We start from the raw sequence: 23,143 nt of genomic DNA on the forward strand, positions 1-23,143 counted from the left end.
TTACTACCGCTGGCCACTATGAATATCGGGTCATGCTCTTCGGTCTGTCCAACTCACCATCAGTCTTCTGGGTTTATGAATGAGGTCCCGAGGGTAAGATCTTCGTTCCACCCCGACTCCAGATACCCCTCGTAGACTCGGTGTATACCTCTCCCGGATCCATACATCCAGGTAGCCATCAAACCCTTACACTTCTTCAAGAATGCTACTGATGGCCCAAGATAGCCCAGGATACTGCCCGGGACGTGCATGGTTGCACCACCTGTGCCATGGCCAAGGTGCCCCCACGTTTACTAGAGGGAAAGCTGATACCTCTCCACATATCGAATAGACCCTGGTCACACATTGCTGTCGATTTCATAACTGACCCCCCTCTGAAGGTAAAACCTGCATACTCGTTGTCATCAATAGATTTTCTAAATCCTGCAAACTATTAACACTTTCCGGGCTTTCCACCACATTCAAGACCACCAAACACCTGTTCACTGAAATATTTTGCCACTTTGGCATTCCAGAAGACCTGGTCTCTGATCGAGGACCCCAATTCATATCTCACGTCTGAAAGTCCTTCTTTAAGTTATTGGGAGTGTCAGTCAGTCTGACAACGGGGTATCATCATCAATCTCACGGTCAAGCAGAACGTAAGATTCAAGAGATGTACCTGCGGACCTATTGTCATGACTCACAGGACCACTGGAATAGATATCTGCCAAGGGCTGAGTATGTTCAGAACTCACTCCATCAGTCCTCCACTGGTCTAAGGCCTTTCTAGTGCATCCTAGGCTACCAACCAACACTGTTTCCTTGGTCTGGGGAACCATCGGACGTCCCATCTGTTCAGCATTGGTTCGTAGAGAGTGAGAGGGTCTGGGACTCAGCCCATTTCCATCTTCAAAGGGCAGTTCTGAGGCATAATTTGCAGGCAGATACCTGTCACAGGGCTACTCCTCTCTACACTTTAGGCCAGTTGGTGTGGCTCTCGACCCAGGACATACGCCTTCGGCTGCCCTCACGTAAGCTGAGTCACAGGTAAATCGGGCCATTCGCGATTGAGAGGCAGATCAACCCTGTGTCCTACTCTTTAGTACTTCCTTGTCACTACAGAATAGCTCCCACCTTCCATGTGTCCTTGTCAAAGCCTTACATCGCACCCATTTAACCTCGGCCTACAGAATCGAAAAACGCCCCCCTCCTCCTCCAGTGGACCCTGCAGAGGACATGGTTTACCAGGTTCGCAACCTCCTAGACTCCCGTCATCAGGGGACAGCTTCAGTATCTTCTGGACTGGGAGGGGTTTGGACCGGAGGAACGCAGCTGGGTTCATCGGGACGACATCTTGGATCCCACTCTCCTCCAAGACTTCCGGGATCATCCAGATCGTCTAGCCCCCCGTCCGTGGGGTCGCCCTCGTTGTCGGGGTCTACGGCCCTCAGGAGCTGGCTGTGGAGGAGGGGGTACTGTCACAGATCCAATCATCGATGAAACCACCCCATCAATCTCAACTCAGCACACCTGGTCCTGTTCATCATCCCCGGGAATTCTAATCTCTCTCACCTGCTCTTAATCACCCCTCACCTTGATGCACACTGTTCATAAGCCACAGACATCCTTCACTCGGTGTCCAGTCTCATCTTTCCGATACCTGTGACTCGCTGGTTCTTTGATCTCGTGGTCTAGTTCCAGATATTGATCTGCTTCAAGTGGTTTACCCAATATTCTAACGTCCAGTTTGTATCTCCTCTGCAGAATCAGTGAGGTGGCTTTCCTGTTGACCCTGTGTCTGTCCTGTACTGATCTCTACTATTTCAAAGCATTCTACAGTAATACATGGCTGATCCCATCAAGCTCTTCCTGTACCGGCCATTCACAAATCCCATGGGGCTAAAGACTATTTGGTGGCATTACGAGCCTTCAAGTATCGTGGAGTTGCTTTTCTTTATTACTTTGGTGTCTTCGTTCCTCAATATAAGCGTGACCGTTACGAATCTGCCAGGAAGTGAGTCTATATTGCATTAATGGACTGTGAGGATGAAAGTTTGAGTGGCCAAAGACTATCCAAGGATCACAGATGGAGAATTGCAGAGATTACTTGAGTCTTGGGGTCAGAAAAAAAAAAAAAAAAAAAAAAAACCTACATCACCGAATGTCGTTTGGGAGGCTTCTGCCATGACTGTCCCAGTTCCCTGACCTGATGAGTGGGCTGAACTGAAGAGAAGAAGCACCAACGTGCAACATGCCTCTGGGAATCTGAAGGATCTGGAGAGATTCTGTATGGAGGAATGGTCTCTGATCTATTGTCAGTTGTTCTCCAAACTCATCAGGCATTATAGGAGAATACTCAGAGCTGGCAAAAGGAGATTGCAAAAAGTATTTAATAAAAGGGTGCCAATAATTACAGTATGGTCAACGTGTTTTGGATAAAATCCTTTATTTCATAATGTGATCTCCCCCATCCAGAATTTTGCCATTTTTGGAATGAAAGATCAAAAGGATAAACAATGCAGATTTATTTTTTACAGCCAGTTTTGACCATATTTACCAGGGGTGCCATCAATTCATGACTGTATACACCTAGGCTTGAGAGTGAGTAAATCATGGGCTAATTTACATTTTCAACTACTCCTTTAATTTGACTGACAGGCCAATAGTAATTCAAGCATTACAACTCAAATCAATATTGGTTTGTTCATTCATGCTCATATACAGACAAAATAAAAAAGTATGAACCTGTTCATATTGACAGAAAAATAAGCGGGAAGGCATTATTGATACCTGAGGGCAAATTCTTTATATACCCTATCGGAAAGCACAGTGGGTCCTAAACCCAAATGAGGACTGTATTATCGGGTCGTTTGAATGAGGCTTTCAGCAGTTCACGGTTCGTGCTGCCATCACTACTCACCCGCAGTGGTCAGGAGTCTTTCTGGACTGCGAGAGAGGACATATCACTTTTTTATATGCAGACAGAAGGATAAGTTTGGATTCATCTTCTCGTATTAAGCTGAGCTGCAGGGCAAAGTGTCTGTTTGATGTGTGCTGGGATGAGTATAGTACCAACTCTCCCTGTCACTATTACTTACTGAGAGCTTTAAGGCCTCCTACAGCATGGTCATTTACAGTTTAAGATCAAACCCCTTTGGTGCCTTCAATGCTAATATTATGCTGTCCTCTTTTCTGTTGATTTTAATGTAAAGCACGCAAGACCTCCCCATTATAATTATGTAATCCCTTCTAAATTAAATGAGTATCCTGCATGTTATGTAATAGTTGGCTTGGCGTGCAGCCCATGTTTAATGTGATTGTATAAGAAGCAATGAAGCTGATACTGTCTTCATGCCATACCGCGACTAATTAAGATGACAACACGTGACGTTCTACTATCTGCAACACTATCAATGTTTACAAGTTATAATTACGAGCCCTACAAAGACGGACGCTTTGTTCAAGTTGGAATCTCGTAATTACGACATGGCGTGGACGCACCTTTATTGTTAGGAATTGTACATTTCTACATAGTAAAATCATGATTATTGTTCAAGCCATGATGGAACAATCATGTTAATAAGTTACGAGTGAACGGCTCTTAAGCCCTGAGTTTACGAGTTGTCAGTGAGAAATGTGGCGGAATATCACATTTATTTAGCAGTGACATTGTCCGATTTTTTTTATTTACAACAAAATCCAGTGCAAAATATAATAGCATTGTAATACACCAATGAATGTAATGATAACGATAACAGTGGCTTCATAAACTAATTATTATGAAAGACACACCTGAAATTTTTTCTTCATTTTCTAGAAGTGGAATTTAAAAACCTTGCTGTATTTTTGTTTAAATAATTAAGAGAAGGTACACCTCCAACTTGCTTCGATGAAAGTGTCTTGAACGCATCTGACATACGATTTCATAACTCGTAAATACGAACTTCCTTGGACTTGAACAGAACAATAATAAAATACAGTACAATGCAGATATGATATCCCACTTGCTGAGTACTATTTATAAAAGTGTTCTCGTAATCAAGGACAGATAATGTTTACTTACAGTGTCCTTGGAACAGTTTCGCAAAGCTTGGAAGGAAAGCATAAAATACAACCTAGACTTTCTGAGTAAAATGTTAGCAGAGCTTGAGTGTGCAAATCCTGTTTGTTATTAGTCAGTTGAAAAGTCTAATCAATGAGAAAGGTAACCACACACCTCAACTCAAATGCACGATTTGAGGTATCACTCACAGAGAACAAAGGTCTGACAAGTTTGTTTAAACCCCTAACCCTACGTCTGAGAGCTAGGCTAGTCTAAATGTAAACGTTAGCACAGCTCGCTCATTATTTAGTTCACAAATAGCCGTTGCAGCTCAAATGATTTTACCTTTATAAATAGCAATATAGTTAAATATAGTCAATAAAGTGAAATCTATAGGCCTAATTAAAATAATTGGTAAATATGTGAGGCCCTAAGTAAAAGACTGCCCACGAGACTGTCATCTTGGCAAAATCAACTCATTGTCAGGGTTTGGTAATGCAACTCCTCTGGTTACCACAAGGTGGTGATGTATTAGCAGTTATATGAGCAGGACCTGAATGTATGGTTATACAAGTGCACATTATTATTTAATAGAAGCTGAAGCTTTATAGATTCATAATCACTTTATCGCTAATTATATTGAGCTTCCTCCAGTTTGTTGAGATGGTGAACACACACGGAGCATCAAGAAAGCAGCGCATTTAGATTAAAGCGTTTAAGGTGACAGGTGATTTCAGCATTAATGAATAAACAGCTGTTCTGTCTTGGTCTTTATGATGAAAGGCACCCATATTTGATTTGCAAGACTATATTTACAACTATTTCAGTCAGTTTTTTTTTTTCTGTTGAATAATATTTCTCAAGAGCAGCTGAACAATTGACAGGACAGCAATTTGCTTGCTGCATGTTTTTGGTATTAAGCCAGTGCAAAGATGCGTTTCACCTTCAAGTTATTTATAGGTGGACAAAATAATTTGAAGGATTGATCCAGGGCAAAGCTTACGGTTTATCAACTAAAGGTGCCTCAAATGTTCTATTGTGTACCTTATGAACTTTATGTCTAAATATCTTATGAAGGACCAATGCTTGTCTTAATAGTTTCCATTCATCTTAATGCAATTGAGACATAAATATCACTAATAAAATGTTGAAATTCACATGAAAATCAGGGATTATCAGGGAACAAAACACTGGCAATGAAACCAAAGAAAAATGAACATAATTGTTACAGTAGCTCCCCCGTCCTGGAAGGCACATCCTCGCACTGATAATAGTCCAAACTAAAGATGGAGGTAGGGAGGGAGGGGAGGGGCCGGCAAAGGGCAGGAGAGAAGAGGCGATGGTGCCGAGAGAAACCAAGGTGGCGATGATGGTGGGTGGAGCCAGGGAGGCGAAAGCGGTGTGACTGAGGACCGAGGCAGAGGGAGTGGATGGATGAGGCATAGCTGAAGGCACGGAAATCCATGGCACAAGCAGATCAGACCAAAGTGGCGCCAGAGGGATGAGGGAGCCCGGTGGAGCCATACGGACGAGGGAGCCTGGTGGAGCCATAAGGACGAGGGAGCCCAGTGGAGCCATAAGGACGAGGGAGCCCGGTGGAGCCATAAGGACGAGGGAGCCCGGTGGAGCCATAAGGACGAGGGTGCCCGGTGGAGTCATAAGAACGAGGGAGCCCAGCGGAGCCATAAGGACAAGGGAGCCTGGTGGAGCCATAAGGACGAGGGAGCCCAGTGGAGCCATAAGGATGATGGAGCCCAGTGGAGCCATAAGGACGAGGGTGCCCGGTGGAGCCATAAGGACGAGGGAGCCCAGCGGAGCCATAAGGACAAGGGAGCCAGGTGGAGCCATAAGGACAAGGGAGCCTGGTGGAGCCATAAGGACGAGGGAGCCCAGTGGATCCATAAGGACGAGGGAGCCCGGTGGAGCCATAATGGTACGTTCACACCGGACGCGAATAGCGCGTCAGGCGCGAATGATTTTAATGTTAAGTCAATGCAAAGATGCGTTATGCGCATGAAAAATTCCTGCGGCGCGAGTGAGGCGTGAAGCGCAGCGGAAGACGCGAATGAGGCGTGGAGCGCAGCGGAAGACGCGAATACGCCCCATTCGCGCATCAAGTTCGCATGAATGGTGCGAATTGAGCGTCTGGCGCGTTAAGCGCGAATGATTTAGTTAGTGCCATTTGTGTATTCACACGTTTGACGCGAATTCGCGTATGCCGCCCGAGTTGAAAAATCTGAACTTTGGCGTGAATTTGCACCGTGTTAACCAGTCAGGAGCCTAGCTGCTTGCTCACATGGTGAAGTGTCTGGATGCTTCAATAAATTATTTTGTATATGACTAAATGCATGGTGGGATTATGTACAACAAAGCAAATATTTTATCACTTAAAACATTATTTCTATATACGAGACATGTTCATTTTGTATTGAATGTTATTCATTCCATATCTAGATTATATGAAATAGTATTATGATGTAAAGACAATCAACATATGTGCATAAGTTCGTGTCTGGACGTGAGAGAGAAAAAAATCACAGGACAGGTTAATAACTATTCGCGTCCGGTGTGAATGTAGCATAAGGACGAGGGAGCCCTGTGGAGCCATAAGGACGAGGGAGCCCGGTGGAGCCATAACAACGAGGGAGCCCAGTGGAGCCGTTAGGACGAGGGAGCCCGGTGGAGCCGTAAGGACGAGGGAGCCCGGTGGAGCCGTAAGGACGAGGGAGCCCGGTGGGGCCGTAAGGACGAGGGAGCCCGGTGGAGCCATAAGGACGAGGGAGCCCGGTGGAGCCGTAAGGACGAGGGAGCCCAGTGTAGCCATAAGGACGAGGGAGCCCGGTGGAGCCATAAGGACGAGGGAGCCCGGTGGAGCCGTAAGGACGAGGGAGCCCAGTGTAGCCATAAGGACGAGGGAGCCCGGTGGAGCCGTAAGGACGAGGGAGCCCGGTGGGGCCGTAAGGACGAGGGAGCCCGGTGGAGCCATAAGGACGAGGGAGCCCGGTGGAGCCGTAAGGACGAGGGAGCCCAGTGTAGCCATAAGGACGAGGGAGCCCAGTGTAGCCATAAGGACGAGGGAGCCCGGTGGGGCCCTAAGGACGAGGGAGCCCGGTGGAGCCGTAAGGACGAGGGAGCCCGGTGGAGCCGTAAGGACGAGGGAGCCCGGTGGAGCCGTAAGGACGAGAGAGCCCGGTGAACCCGTAAGGACGAGGGAGCCCGGTGGAGCCGTAAGGACGAGGGAACCTGGAGCCATAAGGACAAAGGAGCCCGGTTGAGCCATAAGGACGATGGTTCCAGGTGGGATGGAGGGAAGGAGGAGCCCGGTGGAGCCATTAGGATGATAGTTCTGGGTGGGACAGAGGGAAGGAGGAGCCAAAATGAAGCCGTCTGGTCGACGAGCTGGAGTGATGGGCCTTGAGATGGAGACTGGAAGACCTCAGGCAGATCTACACAACAGAGAGGAGTTATAGGAGAAGTCGAGGGGCTGAAGGGAAGCAGTAAAAGTGGGGCTGACGGACTGGCTAATTTTAGAAGAGGTGGGAGAGGGAGGCTGGGTGAGAACTCTAGAGCACAAGAGACTTGGATGGGACCAGCATGGGTGGGAGATTAATAGAAGCGTCCTCTTTAAAATAAAAGGTCAGCTTCAGCTCACCCTCAGTGGTGGGAGTGTGGAAAGGGTCTTCCTCCATTCCTTCGTACTCCATGAGTAATCCTTGTAATCCCACGGCGGCACATGATGTGGCCGGCTCACACACGTGGTCAGACAAATTCTGAGGCAATGGCGCCGGGGCGATGGCTTGCTCAGTCCTTGTTTCTGACGCTGGCTCATTCTTAATGGCTGGCTCGGGCTCTCCGTCTGCAGGGGCCCTCGGGGTCATGTCCGATGGCTGGCTGGGCTCTCCGAAGTAGAGCTGGTGATTTCCTCCGCTGGGCAGATGGTGAACGCCGATCCGATATTCGCCAGCACTCCACAAACGAGGCTAAACCTCCCCGAGGACCATCCACTGGCAAACGAGCTCATGGAGGCTGGAATAATAAAAAACAAACAAGTGAGGGGTCAGGGAAGTTGATGAGGATCACCAGGTCTAAAACTGTCCTTGTGTTGTCCTCGAGGCTTTGTTCCTCCTGCTCGAGGCAGAGCAGCTGGACAGCTTGTGAACCCATAGCTAAACAAATAGAAAAAGACAGCAAAAACTTGTCTAGGTCCATTATTCTGTCACATATGGCTGAAGTAAAGTGCACAAAGATGAGGAATCAAACCAGAACAGTCTTTAATAAAATCCCAAAACAGAACAGAACTGTTACTCCTTGCAGATAGTATTTATGAAATAAAAAGACCATTTAAAAATGTACACTTTTGTTGTTTGTTAACACACTTAAGTACACTTTTAAAAAGTGGATTTTGTAATAATAATTAAATGTCTTAAATTTTTAATAATTGTTTTAACTTTTTGTCAAGCTTTAAATAAATGTGCTTATTTTGTGTTAACTAACGTACTAAAACTTGAAGTACTTTTTATTTGATTAATTATAGTGTTTAGTCAGTTTCGTTTGATATAACATTTAAAGCAATGTATTTTATGTGCTAAACTGCAATATCCTCATTACAAATGTGTAATTGCAAATATATATATAACATTAAAATATAGTGACATTAAACTAGGTTACCTTTGCTTTCCAGTATAAAAAAGCGTGACAAATGACAAATACACACATAAAAAAAACTGGAAGTATGTTTCATCCGCTGAAATCCGTCCCGACAGCTTAACAGGAAATCTGGATGAGGCCAACACAGTTTTGAAGATGTATTTGTAATGTACTTTTTCGTTATATACCTAAAATATTGTTCATTTTGAACCTAAACATATTAGAACGCACGACTGCATATAGTGTTGCTTTAACCTCATCAGTTCTACAGTATCCTTAAGCCTTTTAACATTTTCCCAACCTTAAGCACGAAACCCTCAAAATCTCCAACCCTAATCCTAACCCCTTATCTCATTTCCAATCCAGTTCCCAATGCTATAGACGAAAACCACATTAGCAGTCCTAAAATGAGCCAAACCCTTTTTCCTATCCGTAAAATCTGACTTATTGATAGGAATGTTGATCTGGGAACATGTCCAAAATCACAATAAGAATGAGGGTATTCTGTTTATTTCACATCAAGGATTTCTAAGTGCTCTAAATACGGGCTGTTGACTACATCACATTTTAAACAGCACAAAGCAACTGATAGAGCAGTTCAGTACAACTCAATGGAATGATAAAAATAAGTCCGTAAGTTGAGAAAACACTCTTGTTTCACCCCCAGCACAACACACGCTGCTGTCAGCCCACCATCCTCCCACACCACACTCGTTCTTGCCGCGGGAAAAAGGGATTTCTGGCCTCCAACTGGCTGGAAACGGTTGCCATGGCAATACTATGACGACGCCTTAGTCCATCTCATTATTGATGCGATGACCACATCAGAACATGAGACTCTTATGGCACAATGGTATCCTGCCAACGCAAAACATGTCGCTTGTGAACGCTCAGTCACACAAACGTCAGACTTTTAAATGATGCTTTAAAAACACAGCACTAAGATGCAAAACACTTGCCTGGTTTTGTTTGGTCATCTCTGGGATGTGTCCATTATTCCTTTTTTATAAATAAAAGGCTAAATAAACATATAATATGCAGTTGTGTGGATTTTGGACCAGTGAATTTCAGAATGCTGCTGAATGGCTGACAAAGTGTCTCCAAAGTGAGGACAACACCTCATTGGAGAGACGAAGGTTATGACATTTAACAAACCGTAACCGTTGGTTAAACCATTTGTAATTTAATAGGTGTAAAACACTTGTTATTGTGCTTTATTAAAATACTAAAGGATTATTTTAGAGGATATGTATTTTGTTCAAGTGCAGTTTAAATTGAAAACTTGTACTTTTTCCTAAGAAAAACACATCTTAAAAATGTATTTTTGACTTGAAAAGTCGGCTACTAGTTTTCTTCTTTTTTTGCAGTGGTGTTTCATGGTTTCACAGTCAGTTAATATTATCCGTACAGGGTTTTCAGGGGTTTTTTCCCCCTATAATTTAACTGAGCAATAGAGTGCAACAATATGGTTCTGGAAGTAAAAATCCATAAAAACAGAAGAAAAAAAAAAACAGATTTATAAACCTTTTAAGAGAGACCTTTTGTGCGCTCTGAGGTTAAGAGACAGAAGATATACAGTCTGTCAATATGACTTATTGTTTAACAGCGAAATCGATCGGTCCATTGTAACTCTCCACCACCGTGCAAATGAGAATAAAATACTTTTTTTCAGCGATATTTATGTAAATATTTGTATTTTGATGGCATTCATTTAATGTTGTAAATCTTTAAACAATTAGTCTTTTAAATCAACAGTATAAAATGTTAAACACGTTGTTTAATGTTGGTTTTCATTTCACTTGTTTTTATTTTTGCCAGGTTACTTACATTTTTAATAAATTTAAAGTAAAAATTGTCCTTTTTTATTTTAACTCAAGTATGTTTTTACTTAGTCAAATTTTCGCTCAGTATCCCTTTCACTTTACATGTTTGTGAGTGTTTCACACCCCTGATAACAAGAAGCACTGGGGATGTAAAGACAGGCTGCTGGTGTTATTTATGCATGCTATGCCCTGTCCTGACACACACCTCTATTGTGGTTGAACAGCATGTTATTAGTCTTCCATTATATGCCCCTATCTGAAACAAGATTGCGTCTTGCACGGCTGCACTTTCATTCTGGTGAGAGAATCCGGGACACATGCGGTACAGTTTGGGAATACCAACTTGCAAAGAGTTTTAGAGTTGGCGGTATAGCCTGTTGAAAAGACCAGCGCTAGTGTTGTGCCTGAATGCATTCAACGAACGATAGTTCATGAATGCGTTCATATTTTGGTTGAACGTTACTGTATTGCCTGGTTCATATTACAAGATTTTAGCCCGATTTTGGCACGATCCATTTGACGTAGGGTGTCGTGGGGATTCGTAAACGTCAATGTGGGTCAGGATGCAAGATTCGATCGTATCATCTCGTATAGTGTGTCATAGTGGGCGACAACCTACGTCGCGTCTACGATGCTTCACGACATCACTACAAAAAGACTGTCGTCGTCCACGACGGTTCCGTCACATGTATGAGGTTGACCAATAGGAGCACAGAAGCTTTTCCATACACTGTTAGACCTTACCAGGTTTTTTACAGTAAAATACTGGCAACACTGTTGCCAGTAATTTACTGTAAAAATGCACTAAAACTCAAGTTAACTAAAAAATACAACTTATTAGTTTTAGTGCATTTTTACAGTAAATTACTGGCAACAGTGTTGCCAGTATTTTACTGTAAAAAACCTGGTAAGGTCTAACAGTGTATACAACTTTAAAAAATGGCGAAACGAATGAGAGACGATGGTGCTAAAAGTAAAAATATATAAGAAAACAATATTTGACCAAGTTCTCTTTGGAGGATTGACAGCCCACACTGTCGTCTTCGAGCAATCCAGGAACGTGTCCATTGTCGGGTTTTCTTTCTTTTTTTTACTTTTTTCTGAACACAGGACAGCCAATACAACACTCACCGCTTCATCTACTGTTTGTTTACGTTCGTTTCCGGAAATCACTAGCCACTAGTTTCGCCTTCTCGATGACATCACACGCGCCATTAAAGACGGCATGCGATGACTGGTCTAGTCTGACATGTGTCTTGTCCACGACACGTCAAGATTTTAGGAGTCAAAATCACGTAATCTGACACAGTGACTATCGTAACAGACAAAAAAAAAAATCGTGTAATCTGAATCTGATGAACGTTACTGTGAACTCGTTCATTCTGGTGTGAACGTATACTCTCTCAGGCCCCGTACACACTACTGTGTTTTCGTTTAAAAACGGAGACCTTTTGCTACGCTTGCACCTCCCGTCCAGCCTAAAACAGAAAAAACGAAGACCTGAAATGGCAGCCCGTTCTCATCCTTTAGCGTCACATAGAACGCTATGTGACAAAACGGCGCTATACTACGCACATGGCACTCTTTATCGTTTCGCGTAATATGAGACTACCCTACCCCACACCTAAACCTAACCATCACAGCGCGTGTTATATTAACGATAACGGGTGCCATGTGCGTAGTATAGCGCCGTTTTGTCATATAGCGTTCTATACAACACATTCTCATCCCAAAAAGTCATATAACTGACATCTTGGGACGTATTTTGACCATACGTCAATATCCGCCTTTTTAGGGCCCCCTTAAACGTCGGTAGATGGCGATCCCGGGCCGTCATACAACTGACGCTTTACCTTTAACGTCAGTTAGGTGACGGGTTAGGTTTAGGGTTAGGTTTAGGTCTGGGGTAGAGTTAGGATCCCATAACCTCATCTACTGACGTTTAAGGGGGCCCTAAAAAGGCGAATATTGACGTATGGTCAAAAGACGTCCCAAAACGTCAGTTATATGACTTTTTGGGATGAGACTGCGTTGTTCTATATGATGCTAAAGGATGAGAATGCGTTGGAAATGGAGAAGTTTAGAATCGCTACAGCTCCGTTTTGCGTTTTGAATCTCCAGAGGGCGTTTTAGTGTAGATTAAGTTTAGAAATGATGACGCTGGCAAAAAATGGCAAACTTTCCTTTTTTGGATTAAACAATTCCTTCAGCGTGTTTTGAACCCAGAATATTCCTCTAAGAATGTGACAAGGCCACATGTAGAGCTTGTTCATTTCACCCAATGGCAAGATCTGACCTTCTAGCAGAAAGGAGGGAGGAGGTGAACAGAAATCTGTTGGAGGCGGACACAAAAACATCATTGAGCGGGAGGCCAAGAGAGATAGCCAGAAATAAGCAGGAGAGATTGTGAAGGCGAACAGAAATGAAGACCAAACTTGAACTAACTTGGAAGGGGAACAAGAAATGTGTCAAACTGCAGTGCTTCTCACTTCACACAACGCCCCAAGCTTTCTCCAGAGAAACTCTTCTGCGGCGTGTCGCTTGGAAAATGAATAGTCAATCACACTTTTCACTAAACAGAAATGAAATAGAAAGGAGAGAATGTAAGTGTATGCAGTTGCATCAGATCATTGGGTTTCTGGCAGGCCTTGATGTTGTTCAAGGTGAGAGATGAGAATGGCAGCAGACGGGGGAATCAGCAGACGTATCTGCCCGCGACCTTGCTTTCCCATCTGGCCAAAGTTGAGAACAGAGTTATATATGCATGAAAACCTCCCAAGAGTTACAGCCTTCAGCTATTGATCAGGAGAGCATTTAGACTGAAATAAAGACTTCACTGTTGCTACTTCTCCTTGGTAGGCGGTGTTTATTTTCGTGCTCCAATTTCGAAAAACATGAAAAATGTTCAAAGTGACTTATAAATGAAGGAACAGTTATGTCATCATTTACTCACTCTCGTGTCAATCTAATCTTTTTGTCCTTGGAAAACAAAATGCGAAAATTTGACTTTTCCATTAATTACATGAGCTTTCATTTCTCACAAAAGCATTGCTTTAGAACACTTGGAATATGTATAATATGTTTAGCTTCAAAATGAACAATATTTTGGGTATATAATGAGAAAGTACAGAACTGTGTTGGCCTTATCCAGATTTCCTATAAAAGCTGTTGGGATGGATTTCAGTGGATGAAACTACATACTTCCAGTTTAATGTCACTATATTTTAATGTTAAACACTTATATGTATTTATACTCTCTCAAGGCCAATTCACACCAATGACAATAACTTTAAAGATAACGATAAAGATAATAGTTCTAAAAATCGAAAAATAGCAGTTCACACCACAACTATAACTAAACGGGACAGAGAAACGATATCGTTTAAATCACTTTCAGAACGATTTTATCCAACAGATGAACGATAAAAACATTGACAGCCAATCAGAATCCACCCTTCTGTAACGAGTTCGAGCATTTAAAGTGACAGATCGACAAAACTAAAGGGTATGCTTATAATAAACAGAATAATACCTTTATCGTTATTATATGTTATCGTTCTTGTGAACGGGCCTTAAGACTCTAACTGTACGTTCACACCGCTGCCGACTTGAGCGTCAAAGAAGCTCTGGCCGCCCTGTTAAGGACGCTTGTCAAAAAGTACGGGGAAGCTTGTTAACGCTTTGGACGGTCTGACGTTGCAGGGAGAATAGAAGTGTCACGACTTGAAATGTAATAAAGAGAAAAAAACAAGCAATACATTGAAGAAACCTTTTTTTAATGACAGCATTTTTATAACCGTTTTGGTCACAATTGGTCTGGAAAAAAAATTGTTAGCTATTATTATTATTATTGAGGTCAAATCGGTGTCACCATGATCAAATTAATTGCATTCCCGCTTTAAAACGAGCATTCGTAAATATTTCAAATAAAAGTTGCGCTCATGCGATACCTATAAGCAAACAACGTCATGTCATAAATGATACGAAACCAGTAGGAATCACGGCAACGGCGATGATTAGCTTCTCTTCCATTTTCTCGGAGCTAATGTTTTGGTAGGAACGAAAGTTTACATTCATGTTTCTCCAGAATCAGCCAGCGTGAAGGACGTCTATATTCCGATTGGTTGCTGCCGTTTTGCCGCTGAACCATGTCACAGCTCATTACCATAAAGTTGAGCTTCTTTCAACTTTCTGATTGACGCTCAAAATGCTCAAAACGCGACGACAATGGATTTGACGCTCCTTGCAGCTGAGAAAAGCCAGCTTCCATTGAAAATTAATGACCTCCGTGTGAACGTACAGTAAGACACAACCCGGTGCAATGGAGATCCAGGCGCAACGCAAGTGGGTTTTTTTTTTTTTTTTGCTTGTTTCAGCCCGACGCAATTATCATTTTCACAGTTTAATAAATCTGAGAGCTTTCTGTCTCTATTGACAGCCTACACAACTACTTTCAAGCCTCAGAAAGGCGCGTTCGTATTGTTGAATTATATATATAGGGATGCCATTTTCAAAGAGTGGTAGACAGTAAGGATGGATCTATACAATGGTGAAACTAAGTTAATCAGCTAATCAGTCTAATCTGCTTTATGATATTGGGCCAGAACTTTACTGCAGTTTCCATTTCATTTAAACAATGCAAGGGTTGGGTGGGCTCCAAGATGCGGAGATATTTGCATTCATTCCTAGACGAGAGACAGAGAGAGAGAGAGAGAAGCAGAGAGAGCGGCTCAAATCTGTTACATAACCCTATCCAGGCTCAACTCATTTAAAACATATGTTTTCAATCAGCTTCGAGATCCAGCGCTGAGCTATGTCTGTTTCTTCACGTGGGAACCCATCGATCAGGCTCTCATAACCCCAGGGCCAGTTGATGTGAAACAGAAGTTGCGATTGTGATGCATATCCGAGTGAAACGGCTTCTCGAACAAGAAATAAATGTAAGGCGGGATTTGATTTTGTCCGTGGAGAATTGATTGGATGGTTGTGGTTTACTATTGGTGGTCTCATGTGAGTGACAGGTTGCCCCGCCCTCAAGCCAGTAAACACATCATCAGAGAAGAAAAGAGATGAGCTGCAAGAGAGAGGGGAAGCTATTTTGATTAAAGATTACGAGGCACATGGATAAAAATAATATTTGTGTGGAATATATGGATAAATCATTAATGAATACTGGTGACTTTAAGATTCTGTCTCTAAAGTGTTGCAATCATTTATTTATCAGTTGGGGGGTTGAAAATGTTGAAAATATTTTTCACCATATGCCATCGATTTCTAGCAAAATAATATCCATATATTATGTTGGTATTTTACATGTTGTATTTTAGCATTTTTAATGCGACACGATGGATCATGGCTGGATGGATACATCAATAGATCGATAAATTAAATATTTTTAAAGTAGAAGCTAAATGGTTTTACACATAGAATCGACTTTATAAATTCGCATAACTTCAAAAAAGAAAACATAATTCTTTAGAAAACTACCTAGCACCACAAACCAGTGGAGATTCTAATGTAACGTCAAGACGTGTTAATATCCAAAGAATATGGCATCTCAAGAACCATATACAGGGGAAAAGGTGTTTTTTAAGAGTACATGAAGAGGCCATTAGCGCTGATCTCTCCTGATGCTTATGACAGCGTCAGCATCACCTCCATCCATACAGATGCGGCAGGAGATCGAGATCGTAGCCGGCGCGCATGAGAGCGAAAGGGGCGGGGGAATGAGAGAGAGGGAGAGAGGGAGAGAGGGAGAGCGCACAGGCTGATCTCTATCTTTCTCCCACAGACATCTTTCTATGTTGTAAAACACAGAGCAGAGACTTGCTGGTCGTTGACGGTGGCACAGCAACCCATTATGAGCGCTGTCTTCTGAAAACGTACAGCGGAAGGGTAAACGTCTGTTTTTTATATCTAATAGCACCTGCGAATGGATGAACGATGTTTTTTTTAACTCTCACGGGACATGTTTGTTTCAGGCGCGAGGGATGATGGCTTAGTCGCGTGCGGAGCGCCGATGCTGCACGATGAGTGTAGCGCTGCAAGATTTACGAAATAACGTGAGTCGCACTGATTTTTTATATTTTTTTTTTCATTACATCACAACATCTGCAAGCCGTGTCATTGGGCGAATTGGTCGAAGCTGCTTTACATTGATTCTTGGCACGTAAAAAGGCAAATTGTGCACATTGGGAGATGCACCACATCCATGGTTATCGCGCGTCTGTTTTTTGATGTTTACACTTCGGTTGCGCAATTACTGATGCAACGAAACTCATGACAGCTGCTGTTCTACTCTTGTATAACGCAACAAACTGTTTCTTTTTAACCAAGGTTTTATTGTATTTGTGTTTCCTGGTTTCCACACTCGTTTCCGCGTTTCATTGGGCACGAAGCATCTTTCTTTTTTTTATGGAAATAAACAGTTGATGTACGTCAACATGTTCGTGAGGCTGAAATGTGACATCGATAATAGCGCTGCTCTCTATCACAAACAAACTATTTCTTGAAACGCTTGTAGATTCCCTGAAACCATTGATGTAACGTATTCCCCGAAGACAACACGACACGCCGAACTCGTTGGGTTTCTAGAATAACACAGATTCCTTTTTACTGTTGAACAGCTGCTTCCCAACTCCAGACGAACTGGTTTTTATCCCTTGACTCTTTGTTTGTTCGAGGTTTCGCTCGTTTGTTTACAGGGAGTGGCTTCAAGAGCATCTTGAGTTGCACAGCGCTTTAGACTGGCGTACGCTACCATGGCAACAGGGGGGTCGCGCGAGGATAGTTGTACTGTAACAGGTAGGACTGTGCCATTCTCGCGCGAGCTCTCCTTTAGTACATTGTTTAATTTTTAAATTAGAGTCATGTCGTTTGAGTAATTGTTAGTTAGATATAATACAAACAAAACATGGACTATTTTGAAATTGTGAGTGGTGCTCGTGCAAAACTCTTTAGGACCATATGACACTGCAAAATGGTCAGATAACCTGTATGTACACTTAATACTACATAATCAATCTGACTATATTAGGTTGAGGCACTGACATTGAGGGAGAATAGTTTTATTATGGTCTGCTCATCAGTGTCGAAATTATTTAGATGGCCAATCAAAGAGGTTTAAAGTCACAGAAGTAGAGCCAATTCCAGTCAGTTATGTTGAACTGAGAGTGAAGTAACATGCAAATAGAGAAAACTTTTAAAATATGTCAAATGTTTTGCGAAAGAAATGTTAAAAGGCCGACAGTAACATCCAGTGATGCAAACTACTCAACTTTTTTTCTCAAATATGGCTGTTTTAAATTGAAAATAGTTATTCCCCAGACAGCAACACAGTGTCGGCCCAGATCTGGCCCAAATCTGGGCCGTGTGGAATCCATTTGTACCGATACCGGTCATAATCAAAATGGTTTTCGAGATTTTAGGTAGGGTGAATTGCCCTAATGTGGGACACCTAGGGTCTAGTGTTTGTAGGTCCCCCATAAATACATGAATGACAGTGGGTTAGACAAATCTGTGATGTCATGCTATCAAAATCACATGACCTATCAAATGTCCAATCATATTTGAGGTTGGAGCAATCATCAAACAGGAGACACCTTGTGGGAAGACCACCCAAAGGTTAATGACATAGAGTCATTAACAAAGTTAACAAATTTGATGTTAAGGAATTAAATAGATTAAACAAAGCAATCCTGCTACTTTTTAACCTAATATGCGTATGAAATGTTTTTCAATCTAAAAATAGTGTAACTTTTTGTGTATAAACTTATATGTTTTATATCAAATTTCCTTGTTTCACACATTAGGAAATTTGGTTTCCAAATCCGGGACAGTATGATCAGCCTAATGTGGGACAGTACTTCAATGAGTCAAAAATGTGTGGTGGGACATGCTTTAAACAATTTTATATTTTGTTTTATTTTATTTGAATTTTAACTAAAGAAAAAAATGTTTCAACTGATGAAATGGATTCATATTAAGCTTTTATACTAAATGAGGCAAGGGTGTAAAGTTACAGTTAAGCTATTTTTAGGCATGAAGAGAAAAAAAAAAACTTTTAAATATGTTATTTTGGTGATCAAAGATGAGTTTTAAGGGATACAATTATTACAGGGAGACTTTAAGTTTGTCTGTGCTTTGTGTTTGCTTGCCAGCAAGGTGCTGTACAGTAACGGTGGCATTTTAAGTGGTCGTCACACATTGCTATTTGGTTGCTAGACTTATCTGATAGTTGCTATGGTGTTGCCAAGTTGTTGCTAAGTGGATCCTTACTGGCTCAAGTTCTTATCTTATCTTATTTAACCTTTATTTAACCAGGCAAGCCACTTAAGAACGAATTCTTATTTACAACAGCCTGGCATGAGAATAATCTCCCGAGAGGACATACAGACAGACACTGTAAAAATACAATACATCTAAATATAAAACAAAGAAAAAGGGATTAGTGAAAGCATTTACAAATAGTAACCCAAAGCTCTCCAATAATATTTTAAAAGGCGAGATTGAATACGTCTCCATTTTCAGTGATTTTGTTACACATTCCAAACAGCCTTAAAGATAAGCCTACAGTGATGTATACATTTTAGATAATTCAATTTTAAAACCATCTAAAGGTGTGGGAACCCACTGGTTATGGTTCGGATCTCTCATATATTTAAAGACGACTGGAATTTTATGCTTAATTTATTGCCTGTCAAGTAAAAATCGTACGTCTAGTCACAGCACACCCCCGGCTAAACAGCCCACACGATTTCAGGTGTCACTCATGACTGTAGCTTAAATAGTGTGGGACTCACTTGTTAAAACTAAGGAAAAGGGGTTTTATAGAACTTAGCAATCACCACTAATAAGTGCAACTAATTTCTGTAAATTGAATGTACCTCGAGCAGATGTGAAGGCACACTGTTCCCTCATTAGGGAGGAGTGCTCAGAGGTCATGATGTAGCTGCTTTAATTAGCCCGGTTCAATATGCTGTAAATCAATTACTGCTTGCAGAGCAGGAGCCATTTCCACTACTTTGTTATCCGGATCTGCAAGATTATTTATTTGTGGACCGATGCATGTCGTACACTGTGTCCACGCGCACGGTGTACTAATGTTGTATAAAAAATGATAAATGACTTCACCACTGTTCCTGTCAAGATAAGCCACTAGTTCAGTATTACCCCTGAACATACTAAATGTGCGTACGGCATATACCGTTTTTATTTTAGTGAATGATGGCCTTGTATATATTACTGTGGGCTTTTTGACCAAATGCTTTTATTACTCTTTTTTTTTTTAAAGTCAAGTGTCTGCTAAATGTAAAATGTAAATATCTGTGAAATGCATAAATGGATATTTCAGTTTCAATTAATTGAACTCAATTAATTTGAAACCGATGGAGTTTGTAGATTGGTTCACAGAGGTCAGTATATCTGACATGTCCATCAGTCCTGGGATTTCAGTTAACGGAATAGTTCCAGCAATTTCATGGCAATTCGTAACTATTTTACGTTTTGGCGAATTGGTATGTTTTCGTATTTTATTCAATCTGCGTTTCCACGTTTTACTAATTTGTTCTCTTGTTTTAAGTTAATCATGTGCACAATGCAATCATTTGTTCACTTCTTTTAAGTAAATCTTGCGCGCAATATATTAATTTGTTTCCTTGTTATAGTTTCAAAACGAGGGAACAACTTAGTACGTGTATTGTTAGACCGAAACCGTAAAAATTTGTACCAATTCACAACCAATTTGCCAAAACGTAAAATAGTTACGTTTTCTCATGAGTTCGGGTTTCCTTGTTCAACCAAAAATGTAAATTTCATTAATCATTTACTCATCTTGTTTTTACAAACCTCTGACTATCTTTCTTCCACTAAATGTTTCCACTGTTTTTGCCCATATAATGAAAGTAAGATATTTTGATAATACGTATAACGTTGTTTTGGACCCCATTGACTTTCATTGTTTGACCAAAAAATGCTGAGACATTTTTCAAAATATCTTCTCTTGTGTTCTACAGGAAAAAGAAAGAAAGTCATACAGATTTCGATTGACATAGAGTGAGTAAATAATGAGAGAATTTTCATTTTTGGCTGGATTAACCCTGCAATATGTTTTTGGCAGATAGGAATGAATATTTCAGTTTTTTAGGATGTGGAAAGATCCGAGACAGTCTAAAATTATACAATGTTTTATTAACAAAGTTCAGGAGGAGCATGTTCAGAGAATCAGCACGAGAAGAGGCTTACCTCTGTTCCACGATAGTTTTTCCAGCATCCCTCCTCCACCCCAACTTCTCACTCTCGATTATTCCTTTGGGGTGTTGGGGATTTGGGGTGTTGGGAGATGGTCCTCACATGAAATCCACGGAGAGGAGTCGGATCCAGATCCAACTCCTCCCACCTTACATATACCTAAACCTACCCAGCTCCACCCCCTGATCCCTAAACCCACCCCTAAACCTACCCAACTCCACCCCCTGATCCCTAAACCCACCCCTAAACCTACCCAACTCCACCCCCTGATCCCTAAACCCACCCCTAAACCTACCCAGCTCCACCCCCTGATCCCTAAACCTACCCAACTCCACCCCCTGATCCCTAAACCTGCCCAGCTCCACCACTGATCCCTAAACCCACCCCTAAACCTACCCAACTCCACCCCCTGTTCCCTAAACCAAACCCTAAACCTAATCAACTCCACCCCCTGATCCCTAGACCCACCCCTAAACCTACCCAACTCCACCCCCTTATCCCTAAACCCAACCCTAAACCTACCCAGCTCCACCCCCTGATCCCTAATCCCACCCCTAAACCTACCCAACTCCACCCCCTGATCCCTAAACCCAAACCTAATCCTACCCAACTCCACCCCCTGATCCCTAAACCCACCCCTAAACCTACCCAACTCCACCCCCTGATCCCTAAACCCACCCCTAAACCTACCCAACTCCACCCCCTGATCCCTAAACCCACCCCTAAACCTACCCAACTCCACCCCCTGATCCCTAAACCCAACCCTAAACCTACCCAACTCCACCCCCTTATCCCTAAACCCAACCCTAAACCTACCCAGCTCCACCCCCTGATCCCTAATCCCACCCCTAAACCTACCCAACTCCACCCCCTGATCCCTAAACCCAAACCTAATCCTACCCAACTCCACCCCCTGATCCCTAAACCCACCCTTAAACCTACCCAACTCCACCCCCTGATCCCTAAACCAAACCCTAAACCTAATCAACTCCACCCCCTGATCCCTAGACCCACCCCTAAACCTACCCAACTCCACCCCCTGATCCCTAAACCCACCCCTAAACCTACCCAACTCCACCCCCTGATCCCTAAACCCACCCCTAAACCTACCCAACTCCACCCCCTGATCCCTAAACCCAACCCTAAACCTACCCAACTCCACCCCCTTATCCCTAAACCCAACCCTAAACCTACCCAGCTCCACCCCCTGATCCCTAATCCCACCCCTAAACCTACCCAACTCCACCCCCTGATCCCTAAACCCAAACCTAATCCTACCCAACTCCACCCCCTGATCCCTAAACCCACCCCTAAACCTACCCAACTCCACCCCCTGTTCCCTAAACCAAACCCTAAACCTAATCAACTCCACCCCCTGATCCCTAGACCCACCCCTAAACCTACCCAACTCCACCCCCTTATCCCTAAACCCAACCCTAAACCTACCCAGCTCCACCCCCTGATCCCTAATCCCACCCCTAAACCTACCCAACTCCACCCCCTGATCCCTAAACCCAAACCTAATCCTACCCAACTCCACCCCCTGATCCCTAAACCCACCCCTAAACCTACCCAACTCCACCCCCTGATCCCTAAACCAAACCCTAAACCTAATCAACTCCACCCCCTGATCCCTAGACCCACCCCTAAACCTACCCAACTCCACCCCCTGATCCCTAAACCCACCCCTAAACCTACCCAACTCCACCCCCTGATCCCTAAACCCACCCCTAAACCTACCCAACTCCACCCCCTGATCCCTAAACCCACCCCTAAACCTACCCAACTCCACCCCCTGATCCCTAAACCCACCCCTAAACCTACCCAACTCCACCCCCTGATCCCTAAACCCAACCCTAAACCTACCCAACTCCACCCCCTTATCCCTAAACCCAACCCTAAACCTACCCAGCTCCACCCCCTGATCCCTAATCCCACCCCTAAACCTACCCAACTCCACCCCCTGATCCCTAAACCCAAACCTAATCCTACCCAACTCCACCCCCTGATCCCTAAACCCACCCCTAAACCTACCCAACTCCACCCCCTGATCCCTAAACCAAACCCTAAACCTAATCATCTCCACCCCCTGATCCCTAGACCCACCCCTAAACCTACCCAACTCCACCCCCTGATCCCTAAACCCACCCCTAAACCTACCCAACTCCACCCCCTGATCCCTAAACCCACCCCTAAACCTACCCAACTCCACCCCCTGATCCCTAAACCCACCCCTAAACCTACCCAACTCCACCCCTCAGATCTGGATCCGACTCCGACCCCTGGATCTTGTGTACTGCAATGAGGTGCTATTGGGTGTTAGGGGAAGAGTGATCTGGATTCAGGCCACATCCTGAGCTCGGAGCCCTCTCATTGGACAGCACGCCAAATTTTTACGGCT

At 43.1% G+C, this 23,143-nt stretch overlaps 1 protein-coding gene across 1 annotated transcript in view; it reads left to right on the forward strand.

Moving 5' to 3' along the window:
• Positions 1 to 16,247: 16,247 nt before the first annotated feature.
• The window catches only part of ece2b (endothelin converting enzyme 2b), an 82,234-nt gene continuing 75,338 nt past the window's right edge, over positions 16,248 to 23,143 (forward strand). Inside the window, exons 1-2 of the mRNA XM_039660082.2 lie at positions 16,248 to 16,389; positions 16,476 to 16,556. Of these exons, the coding sequence (XP_039516016.2) occupies positions 16,524 to 16,556 (33 nt within the window). The 5' untranslated portion in view covers positions 16,248 to 16,389; positions 16,476 to 16,523. The remainder of the gene's footprint in view (positions 16,390 to 16,475; positions 16,557 to 23,143) is intronic.

Source organism: Pimephales promelas, chromosome 16 (genome assembly GCF_988280905.1).
Source record: "Pimephales promelas chromosome 16, fPimPro1.hap1.1, whole genome shotgun sequence".
Classification (NCBI taxonomy): domain Eukaryota; kingdom Metazoa; phylum Chordata; class Actinopteri; order Cypriniformes; family Leuciscidae; genus Pimephales; species Pimephales promelas.